Source organism: Chlorocebus sabaeus, chromosome 3 (genome assembly GCF_047675955.1).
Source record: "Chlorocebus sabaeus isolate Y175 chromosome 3, mChlSab1.0.hap1, whole genome shotgun sequence".
NCBI classification, from domain to species: domain Eukaryota; kingdom Metazoa; phylum Chordata; class Mammalia; order Primates; family Cercopithecidae; genus Chlorocebus; species Chlorocebus sabaeus.
The window spans coordinates 61,464,868-61,477,681 of NC_132906.1; the positions used below are offsets into that span (position 1 = coordinate 61,464,868).

At 32.8% G+C, this 12,814-nt stretch overlaps 1 protein-coding gene across 28 annotated transcripts in view; it reads right to left on the reverse strand.

Annotated features, from left to right (window-relative positions):
- RBM26 (RNA binding motif protein 26) overlaps nt 1–12,814 on the reverse strand; it is a 95,871-nt gene that overhangs the window by 8,999 nt on the left and 74,058 nt on the right. For 19 of the 28 annotated variants that reach the window (XM_073014429.1, XM_038007797.2, XM_073014426.1 and 16 more), the window contains one exon: nt 1,634–1,747. In XM_073014429.1, coding sequence (XP_072870530.1) covers nt 1,634–1,747 — 114 coding nt within the window. Of the gene's footprint in view, nt 1–18; nt 585–1,633; nt 1,748–12,814 lie in introns of those variants that run through there. The other 9 variants (XM_038007782.2, XM_038007783.2, XM_007960650.3 and 6 more) reach the window with 4 other exon arrangements.

A 12,814-nucleotide genomic window follows, 5' to 3' on the forward strand; every position in this document is an offset into this window, starting at 1 on the left:
CTTTAGGTTAAAATGTATTTAGGAATTTACCCAAAAAAAAAAAGAAAAGAAAAAAAAGGTGACACTTTTAAATACTGATCTCTCTCAACAGAGTTGAATACAAAAGGCATTTTTATAGCTAGAACATTCACAAAACAAGGAAAAGCGACATTTAACCACTCAATGGTTTCTCTATATGATCTATTCTATTGCTTGCATGAAACACACTAAACAAATTATCAAATTAAGCCTTTGTACATGCCATTTTTTCCTGCCTCTCTTTAGCAAATTACGCCATCTTCTGTAACTTTAAAATATTGGTCAAACTTTTTAAAAAAAGAAAACAGTAAGTTTTCTCTAATTTACCCTCCTAACCTTGAATACTAAAATCAACCAATGACTTGTATAAAATTCTACCAGGATTTATATTTATTTTCTGCTGTATGCGACAAACATTTTCTATTATTGCATTCCTTTCTTTTCCCCATTCCCTTCATAAACACTTCTCAGACTGCTATTTCAAACTTTTCAAAATACCTAATACCAGGAGCTCTCCTGCTTTTCTCCCCATTCAATTCAAACTCATGGAAGGACAAAGGTATAATCTAAAATATAAAATGACAAATCATGTATATGAGTTTCAAAATATACATTTTTATTCTTGCATTTGACTATGGATATGTATAACAGCCTTGAAATGCTCTTCAAACAAAATGAAGCGCCACTATGAAGGTAAAACATGGAATCATTTAGTTTCCCCACCTTACCTTTATTTCTTAAGTTAAACTTTCTCCTAAAGTTTATTTAGTGATTAAATAAGAGTTGTTTACTTTTAAGTTTTTGCTTTCAAAGGGTTCTACCACTTCACTGGCCCATACCTCTTAGCCATCAGACTAATTGTTGTTACTCAAAGAAAAATGCACACTTCCATTTTTCCTGATGCTTATCCCTCCATCTAAAATACCTCTCAATTATATTCCCAGCTCCAGTTCTAGATTATGAAAGCTATTTTATTGCTTAGGGCCCAGTTCCACTGTCAATACCTCCTTTAAAATTTTCCGGGATGGAAACAATCACTCCTTCCTCTGAGTTTCCAGAGCATGTTGTTCAAATCTTTATTCAGCGTTATCAGTCTGACTTTTATTGTAACTAGTTTCTTATGAGTCTGCCACCACCCCCCTTTTCAGATTATAAGCTCCTTGATGATAGATAGGGACCGTGTCTTATTCATTTTTGTGCCTATGACAGTATCTACCATATAACAGGCATTCACTCTAATGACTAAAATGATATATGAATTAAAATAAAGGAAAGTTGAAATGTTAATAAAGCAACTGAGAATAGATTACCCTAAAACTTAAGATATTACAAGATTTCCTGTGGATAAAAAGCTAATGAATAATTATTGTCTCTAAGGGTAAATAAAAATGGAGTATATATATGATTTTCATATATTCTTTTTGAATTAGCAATCCACAGTTCTTCTCATTATCCAGAAAATTTAAAGTTGTTTGCATTTATCTGATATCCCCTGCCTGGACTATGGGTCAGGAATAAAAGTTTTATGTTAAAATCACAGCCACAAAAATCACATTTTATATAAAAGCTATGAATGATTAAGGGTAAAAATAAGTGGAAAAAAAAAATAACATACTTCTTCTTCATCAGGCTCAACTTCTTCTGTTTCAACAGCTGAAATATTAGTTACTGGTTTATTCCATGCCAGTTTTAGATCTTGCCCTTTGAAACGAGCTCCATGAACTGCAGCCTAAAACGATTAAAAATATTGGAATATAAGACATTAAAAATTTCTGAAGAAAAAAATAAATTTCATAGTGCCTAACATTAAAATTAAAATAGCTAAAGACAACTGAAGATGGCTATCTACCCGTTTGCTTTTTATTTACTATTCAATTTACTATTACAATTTACACTTTACTTTTTATGGTTATTTACTCCAACAATCAGACTAGTAATTGCAAATCCCTTTAAAAAGAAAATAATGATAATTCCTCATAATAAAATAGAGCTATTTCACTACTGGCCAATATTTGACTAAAAGAAATATGTCTACATGTTTATAACACAATGATGATTGCTATTTAAGATGACAATCCCAAGGTACTTCAAGATCCTAGTTTTAGTGTCTGAATCTATGTCTAAATTAGGATCAATATGCTAACTATATATTATTTCATTTTAATTACTGTTCATTTACAAATGGTATATAGTAATTATTAATGTTTAATAAATATTTTGCATGTGTACATTATTTTCAAATTATATCAAATGACCAACTACCATGAAATGTTTATTGTAAAACTAATATGAAATGTAAGTGTCTCCATGAAAGGAAAAAAAAACCCTCTGAACTTTTCTATTGAAAAAGTTTTTCCTACTAAGCTTTCATAACTGAATATAAAACATGAACTTACAAAACAGTCATGTCTAAGTACTTGCTATACCAAGTGGCTGGTTTGGAAACTGCATTCAAATTAGAGTAACATGAACTAAGGTAAATCCACTGTTAGCAACATACTGCAAATAACTTATACTCACATGAGATTTATAATACAATCTCAAAGTACAGCATAATGTGAAATGTAGAAGCAATTATATATTCAATGATATTTGACATAAGTTGTGTGGTATTAAAATCCCCAGGTATAAATTTTAAATCTACACATATAGATTTATGATAAATTTAAAAGATTTCATGCCTATTAAAATGCTGCTCAGGAGTATTTTTGTCACAATGTCACACAACTAGAATTTTTTAAAAAAATACTTACATATATTTCAATTCCAGGATAAGTTGCAATTTTTTGAAGCTATCACTATTATATAAAAATGTTTCATATTACTATAAGGAATTCCAACTGTTTAATGCAAAATACCTACTCATAAAACTCATCCTTACATTCAGCTAAAAAAATTCACCTAAAAAGCAGAGTTACTGACATTTTAAAAAATAAGTTATTGACAAAAATTTCCGATGATCTAACTTTACACATCTCTATATTCAGCACAAAGCTCCCCAAATCTGTAAGATGAGCCTAAAACTTTCTCAAGTTTCAACTTTAATTACAAGATGATTTTCAAAGTTTTTACTAACATTGCTCCATTACAAACTTGAGAATCAGGCTGTGTAAATTTTTGAAAGAACTGAGTTTTTGCTTTCCGAAGATGAAATTTACTCAGGAAAACTAAGAACTTCTGATGTTATAAGAAACATACTCCATAATTATACTTTCATTTTGATAAAACTATGTTTTTATATTAGAAAAGTTCAAGAAACCAATATTTCAGGTAAGTGCAACATAAAATTTTTAAAGTTTAAACAATTCCTTCTGCAAACCACCCATTTTATTTTTTACAAAGATTCAAAATTTCAGGCTACATAATGTAAAAAAGCACAGTTCATGATTATCCCTAGCCCTGAAAGATAATCACTATTCTGTGAGGCATTCGGAGTTAAATCCTACATATATTTTTCTATACACATACTAAAAACTTCTGTATACAAATATGTATGATATGTATATGGAAACATACTAGTTTATAACTTCATGGTTAAATTATTAACCCAATTCTTTTTATAAATATCTCTCAATGTCCATACCAATAAATCTGTCACTTTTCTTGAATGGCCATATATAGTATATATTTAGCGTAACTAAAGCAATTTCTACAGATATGAACAATCTTGTGTATTTGTACATCTTGTGTGACTTTCTATTAGAAGCGAAATGTTTCTTGACTTTTTTCACAATCTGTGCTGCTTGCATTTTTCTAATTGAATGAAATTTGGTGATATTTTGGGCAAAATATTTTCCCCAATTGGACTTTGATTTTATGATGCACCTTTTATTGGACAGAAAGGCATTGTTGTTGTTCTTTTGTTTTTGTCATAAACAAGTTTTCAGGTACTGAAATTTACCAATGTTTTCCTTTATGAATATCGTGCCATACCTTAAAAAGCCCTCTCAATATTATTTTCAAAAAAAAATCCCTAGGTTTTCACTATTTTTAAAAAAAGAATTTTGTAGCATGTATTAAATGTTTTATGTATTAAAAAGAGAAAAAAAAATTCATCCAATTTATATGTATTTGGATATTTAAAAAAGACATAATGCTGTCTTTTTTCCAAATAGCTAGTCAATTGTCCCAACATCATTTACTGAATAACTTGTTTTATTCCTTGATTTAAAACATCTCCTTTGTGATCCATTAAAATCCTCATAAAGTCAGGCACCGCAGAACAATGTTTTGATGAACAATGACTATACATGACAGTGGTCCCCTAAGATTTTAATAAACCTGAAAAATTCCTATTGCTTAGTGACCTTGTAACTATCATAATACCTTGTTCACACGGTGATACTGGTGTAAACAAACTGATTGTGCTGCCAGTCCAGTCATATAAAAGTATGGCACGCACAATTATGTACAGCGTAATACTTGAATATGGACAGCAAATGACTGTTACTAGTTTATGTATTTACTATACTATACTCTTTATCATTATTTTACAGTGTACTCTTATTTTTTTTTTAAGTTAATTATAAAACAGTCTCAGGTGGGCTCCTCAGGAGGTATTTCAGAAGAAGGAATTGTTATCGTAGGCCATTGCCTATGATACACATTGCCTATGACAACTGTGTGTGTGTTACTGTCCCTCAAAACTTTCCAGTGGAACAAGAAGTAAAGGTAGAAAACAGTGATACTGATGATTCTGACCCTGTTTAGGCACAGGCTAATATATGTGCTTGTGTCTTAGTTTTTAATTAAAAACTTTAAAAAGTAAAACATTAAAAAAAAGTTAAAAATAGTTAAAAGCTTATTGAATAAGGATATAGAGAGAAAATATTTTTGTACAGCTGTGCAGCGTGTCTGTGTTTTATGCTAAGTAGTGTTACAAGAGTCAAAAAGTCTAAAAATCGTAAAGTTTAAAGGTAAAGGTTATAGCAAACTAAGGTTAATTTATTATTAAAGAAAGATAAAATGTTTCTATAAACTTAGTATAGCCTAACTGTGCAGTGTTTATAAGGTCTAAAGTACAAGTTTATAAAATAGGATAGTAATGTCCTAGGCCTTTACATTCACTCACTAACTCACCCACAGCAATTTCTAGTCCTGCAAACGCCATTTATGGTAAGTACCCCGTGCAGGTATACTATGTTTTATCTTTTATACGCTATTTTTACCGTATCTTTTCTATGTTTAGATATGTTTACCTACACAAATACTTACCATTGTGTTACAACTGCCTCAGTATTCAGTATAGTTAACACAATGCCACAGTTTCATAGCCTAAGACCAACAGGCTATACCATATAGTGTAGGTGTGTAGTAGGTTATATCATTTCAGATTGTGCAAATACACTCTGTGATGTGTGCACAATGAAATTGTCTAACAACACATTTTTCAGGTCATATCCCTCTTAGGTGGCACATGACTGTATAAACTTAGGTCTATTTCTGAACTGTATTGTATTGTATTATCTGCTTTGTACTGCTTTTTAACAGTACAAATAGGCCAGGCGCGGTGGCTCAAGCCTGTAATCCCAGCACTTTGGGAGGTCGAGACAGGCGGATCACGAGGTCAAGAGATCAAGACCATCCTGGCTAACATGGTGAAACCCCGTCTCTACTAAAAATTACAAAAAAAAACTAGCTGGACGTGGTGGCAAGTGCCTGTAGTCCCAGCTACTCCGGAGGCTGAGGCAGGAGAATGGCCTAAACCTGGGAGGCGGAGCTTGCAGTGAGCTGAGATCTGGCCACTGCACTCCAGCCTAGGCGACAGAGCAAGACTCCGTCTCAAAAATAAATAAATAAATAAATAAAACAGTACAAATAATATAAATAATTTTCTAAAGTACGCTATGGCAGTGCTTCAAGAGTTACGCATGTACTTTAAAATTTCATTAAAATATATTTTAAAAAGTCAACTGTACAGCCATTTATAAAATGTTAAGGAACACCATGTTTAAACGTGCTCTACAGGATGCCTACTTGAGCAAGGAGGTAGTGGTCAAAAAAGGTGAAAGTGGAGCTACATGTACAAATCCACAAAATATGAAAGACGGGGGAAATAGTATCGGATGAAGATAAAATTTTCTTCCCAATGCAAATGTAGCTGATAATCTAGATTAAAAAGATAACTTTTGAAAAAACTACCAAAGTACTAAACTAAAGCCAGAAAAGATAAACCTAAACCAACCATTTCTACAGAACGGCCTGTAAAGACACATTTAATCATTAGATGCTGATAGTTTCACAAATGAATTATATTAAAATTTTAAAAAATGTATTTCCAATGCAACTTATCTCAGAAAGCAAAGAAAAATGGAAACATTCCAATGACAACAGAGATACCTGACAAAAATATCCCTCCCAAAATTTACAAACCAATCTTACTTTTGAAAATAATTTTAAAAAGTAAAAAGAAAAAGAGAAAGAAAAAGAAGAGTTTAGTGATTTTTAAAAATACAATACTATGGGATTTAAACTAGGAGAGAATGATTAGAAGCAGTACAATGAAATAAGGCGAAAAAAAATTCATTGTGATATAAACATCAAAAGGCATTATAAAAATCCATTTCTAGCCTGGGCGTAGTGACAGAAACCTGTAATTCTAGCACTTTGTGAAGCTCGGACAGGCAGAGTGGTTGAGCTCAGGAGTTCAAGACCAGCCTGGGCAACATGGTGAGACCCCAATCTCTACAAAAAATACAAAAATTAGCCAACCGTGGTGGCGTGTGCCTATAGTCCCAGCTACTTGGGAGACTGAGGTGGGAGGATCACCTGAGCTCAGGACATCAAGGCTGCAGTGAGCTGTGATCATACCACTGGACTCCAGCCTGGGTGACAGAATGAGAACCTGTCTCAAAACAAAACAACAACAACAAAAAATCCATTTCTGATCAAAAATCTTAACAGTTCTTAATGAAAGAGTCATTTGTATTCTACCTTAAAACAAAAAGCCAGCATCACACATAATACTGAAAATACTAGAAGCATTTTCATTCCGCAAAAAGTCAGTCACTATTACTACTGTTTTTAACATTTTTCTAAAGGTAAACAATGAAATAACAGAAAGTAGTAAGTGTAGAAATGTGAAAGGTAAAACTATTATTTTTAACCAACGATAAACTGGATGAAACCCAAAAAAACCCAAGAGAGCAAAATTAAAATCATCAAATAGTTTGATAAGATGGCAGTTACATATTTAATAAAAAAAGATGAACAGTCTTCCTACATTTGAAGAACCAGTAGAAAATATTATAGAACAAAATATATCATTTAAAATAGCAATAAAAAGATGAATTATTATGGGGAAATTTATAAGCAATATATGTTGTCTATATACAGAAACTATAAGCAGGGAGGGTGGGAGACAGATGAGGGTTGAAAAATTACCTAATGGGTACAATGTTCACTATTTGGGTAATGGGTATACTAGAACCCCAAACCCTACCAGTATGCAATATACTCATTAACAAATGTGCACATGTACTCCCTGAATCTAAAACTTAAATTAATTTTTAAGAAAACCTGGCTGGGCGCGGTGGCTCAAGCCTGTAATCCCAGCACTTTGGGAGGCCGAGATGGGCAGATCACGAGGTCAGGAGATCGAGACTATCCTGGCTAACATGGTGAAACCCTGTCTCTACTAAAAAATACAAAAAACTAGCCGGGCGTGGTGGCAGGCGCCTGTAGTCCCAGCTACTCGGGAGGCTGAGGCAGGAGAATGGCATAAACCCGGGGGGCGGAGCTTGCAGTGAGCTGAGATCCGGCCACTGCACTCCAGCCTGGGTGACAGAGCGAGACTCCATCTCAAAAAATAAAAATAAAAATAATAAATAAATAAAAAAGAAAACCTTAACATTAGTAAGTAATATACACTGGCTATATTTAAAAAATTAAAATGTTCTTACAATGTAAAAAGTACTGAAGAACTTCAAAGACAATGAGCTTTCAGAGGAAGGTTTAGTATTTGAGGAAAATTTAGTATTACTATGTTCATTCTCCCATAACTTAGTCTATCTTTTGAAAGTTTATTCAAAAGTTTACACAGAAAATAAACACTTAAAACATACCAGCAAGAGTCTGAAAGTGAGTAATAATTGGGTGTGAGAGGGAATCCAAACAACTGCCCTGACAAACTACTGAGATATATGAGAAAGCTAGTTTAATTAAAACAGTGAGAAACAAGCACATGAAGAGAAAACTTACCAGTGGAAGAGTCTGGAACACCCAAATAAACATACCGGAAATTTATATATTTCACATAAGCTTGGAAAAACTAGACTTAACTAATGAACCCAATAGGCTTCCTATTGCACTCCTTAGACCAAATAAGTTCCATGTAAATTTTTTAAAAAGTGAATGTAAAGTCTTCAAAGAAAAAAAAAAAAACCTATTAAGAGTACTAGAAAAAAACAAGGGAAAATGTTTATCATCTCAGATTGGTGAAAGCCTTTCAAATTATAAAAAAAGATTAACCGACAATTAACTCTTATTGTGGAAAATACAGCATAAATGAAAATTCATAAAAATATAACCTATGAGCTAATTTCCAAATATACAAAGAGCTCCTGCATTAAGGGAAAAAAAAAAAAAAAAGAATAGACTACTCAGCAATATAATAGAATGGGCAAATGACATTAATAGTTGATAGACATAAAAACAAACAGCATTTAATTAGACGTGAAAATGGCTCAACTACAATCAGAAAAGTGAATTAAAACCTAAATGAGTTGCTATTTCAGTTTGATAAAACTGAAGATAAAACTGATATCCCACTCTGATAAAAATGAGGACAAACTACATACCTATGGATTTTTTTCATAAGAAAAGTAGTAAAACCACTATGTAGCATGCACACTATGGCAAGAGTGTTGCCCACATCTTTGGTGGGCAAATAAGTATAACCTGTATAGTGGGCAATCTTCATTAAAATTTAAATGTACATATCCTTTCACCCAGCACGTTGGTGTCAGTGAGAAATGTGGAAAAAAGTAAGACACATTAAGACCCATGAGATTAAGAAAGAACCATATAGTCTAGAATTAACAAGCATCAGAGTAAATTCTGAATTTATCTTTATCTACTTGCATGTGTGTATACATGTGTATGTATTAAAAACTTTATAGCCAAAATTAAATCCAAAGTATCAGTATGAGCTCTAAATTTATTTCATCTTTATACATGTGTATATATGTGCATATATATATATATATATATATATATATATATATACACACATGTTTTTTTTTTTCACTCCCAGCTGACAACTGAGAAGGATTAGTGACAGTAACATACTTAATAGTAATGCATACCCCTAGTACCCAGACTGCAGTGTCTAAATACCTTTGCCTAATAAATAAACCAAAGCTCCTTAGAGAAAGGGTCAATTCCAGGTCTGGAAGAGACAGTGTTTAAAATGAACCTAGAACACCTATTCATACCAGAAGGAACAAAACTATCACAGACCACTCGGGTCCTGTCAAAAGAACTCAGGAGCCAACCTGTAGTCTCCTGGCCAAAGATGGAATAACTTTAACATTAATAACTGACAGCAATGGATTTGTACCCATAAAATATTTATGAATTTATGACTGCATAACACCAATCAAGCTGTATCAAAATATGAACCTCACCTAGATCCTAATTTTTAAAAAGCAAACTTACAAGAAATTAGACAAATGTCAACCCTGACTGGATATTTGATATTTAGAAATATAATTTTTAGGTGTGATAGTAGTACTGTATTTTTTTAAGGCTCTATCATTTGAAGAGCCAACCTATGTGAAAAACTAAATGAAAAAAGAAGGAATTGAACCTCCAGAAACTGGTTCCATCATTTAAGGTTCTATCATCTAAAATGTTTACAGATGAAATGATACAATGACTGTGAATAGCTCCAAAATAAGGAGTGGGCAAGTTGTAGTGAGTGAAATATAGACGAAATAAGATTGGCCCTAAGTGGATTGGCCCTGAAGCTCAATGATGTGCATGTGGGAATACATTTTACAATTCTGATTTCTATACTATAAAATGTACAAAAAAAATTGACTTTTAAAGCTGAAATATTTCATTTAGAGGCTTCTCTCTAGTCTTTTGACTACTCTTACACACATTCATTCAAAGCTCACAGCAAATTAAGGAAAACAGGCATATACACAACAGAAAGCAAAAAGGTTAAAGATCTAACAAAGGAGGAAAAAACTATGAAAAGTAATTGTGGATTCCACATCTTACATGGAAAATGTTCTGGAAATAATTAAGTTTGGAAAAATGTTGGGTGAAACAAAATTAAACAGGTTTGTTTACCTCTGGACTTAGTTCATTTAGACTACACTTCTAAATGGAATATAAAAATGCAGCCTTTCACAAACTTATGTGACAAGAGAATCCTTTGTTAGGGGATCTCTTGCAGAAACAGTGTTTTGCAAAAACTATGGAGAAAAGTGACTTGAGATATAGATAATCACCAAAGAGTAAATTGCAATCCTACGGTTCCTTACATTTTTAGTAACGATAATATAACTAATATATAAAAGAAGTCTAAAAGCAAGTTTATTAATATTTGTAATGTTATAGGATGTTAAAGCAGGAGTTATGAACACAAATACTTATAATTCTATAATATATACGACCACGAATTTTTAAAAACATGCAAAATGTAATTTTTAGAAGTTACAAAGGAAAGACGTCCAGTTCTTTAACTCCTGTGTTCAATGCACATGGCTACTTTCCCACAAGCTTCAGACCTCAAGTTACTAATTCTGGTATCACAGTGCCCATCACATAGCAGCACTTAATAACTATTAAGTATCAGTCAAAACACACACACAAAAACTCTGCTATGCACATAATTCGACTTCTTTTGGTTGAATCCATTTAGTAAAACATGATTCTCTTTCCCCCTATTTTTTGCTAAGATAGGGTCTGGCTCTGTTGCCCAGGCTGGAGCACAGTGGCATGATCTCAGCTCACCACAACCTCTGCCTCCTGGGCTCAGGTGATCCTCCCACCTCAGCCTCGCAAACAGCTGGGACTGCAGGTGCGCACCACCACACCTGGCTAATTTTTTGGTAGAGGTGGGGTTTCTCCATGTTGCCAAGGCTGGTCTCGAGCTCCTGGACTCGAGATCCACCCCACCTGGCCTCCCAAAGTGGTGGTATTACAGGTGTGAGCCACTGCGCCTGGCCCCTCTTTCCTTTTGATATAAAAAATTGTACCTCTCAGCCAGGCATTGTCCTAGATGAGTGAGAAAATAAGAACAATGTAATATTTGAAAGTAAACATTGGCAAGAGTTGACAATTTTTCCTTGGGAAGTCTATCCTTTATCGTGAGTTTATGTTCTCCTACATTTTCAGTGTTAAAATTTCCTTTATTTTATATAACAATGGTGATAGTACATGACAATCTTTTTGTATTTTTAAAGTATTCTTCCCTGGCAAAATAAAAAATTGACACCTCTATGACAAACACACAAATTTTTAAATTCCTAAACTTTACTGTTCCCTGAAATCCAAAAGTTTGAAGACCACTGCTCTATACGTATCCTGCTTGTATAAGATAAGCTTCAACTTAATTTTCTATTCTTTCCAACACTACAAAATTTTAAGAAACTTTCTGGTTTGAGGTTATGTTTATGGTTTAACAATTTTTATAACTAAAAATCTAAACATTTATCATAGCAGTGGTCATTACTCTTTTTAGTCTATTAAGTAAATCCAACTAAAGCTATTTCCTCTAAATAGGTAACTCTCATTAGACCTAACTTGACCTTAGTTATTCTGTCACTTATTCAACCTTCCTGTAATTCAGTGTTAAAGTCTTCCTTATACATTAATCCCTGGTATTTTTGATTGCTATTCATTTTGAAAAATACATTGTATAAACATCTAAGGTACAAAAAGCAAGACACAAGAAAGAAGGTATGTGTCAACAGGTCTCAGCCTATATTTCTCAGCCATATAAGCAAGCAAGGGAAGTAGTACATATTTAAAGTTCTTACTAAATCCACAAATTTGGCAATATTTTAACCATTTGTACACTAATAACTATCATTGTTTTACAATACCACTGTTCCCTAGAAAATACATAGAACATAACTACCTATCTAGCAATAGACTAAAAATTGTCAACTGAAGCCACCACTGAAAGGAAGTTTATTCTACACTTGCACTTAATACCCTGAGAGAACATTTAATCAAAGATATACCCTTTTCAATATAACATACACACATATAAGAGTTTTAAAATCTCATCAATTTTAAATTACTTTTTACTTTCACAAAAGATCATTAAAAAAATGATTATTCAAAACTAGCTTTAAAAAGAGAACACCCTAAGATCAGGAATTCCTGTTTTATAAAATAGTGTACTACCCCCTACCTTCACCCCCAAAACTAGATTATTTTAAGGCTCCAGTTGAATGACTTATCAGACCCATAGTCTTATACTGGTTACAATGCTCCAAAGGCAACTTCTATCAGGTAAGCAATGTACCACTATGCTGGCAGAGAACATTCACTACAAAGAGGATAAATAAATTTAGAGGTTTTTTCCAAAACTTATTTAAGTTGTAATCAATTTAAAACTTGTGAAAAGCATCCCACTCTTTCATTTGGAAAACTATTTCATCCCTGAAACAATGGCAAGGACAAAACAGTGACACTGTCTTCTCTATAATTCCTGAAGAAAGAACACACAGGGCAAAAAAAGCTCCTATGAATCCCCCACACCTCACTCCCATTTTCCTTTTTTTAAATCTTTGGAACCCAAATGAAAGACAAGGTTGCATATATTCCGGTCAGT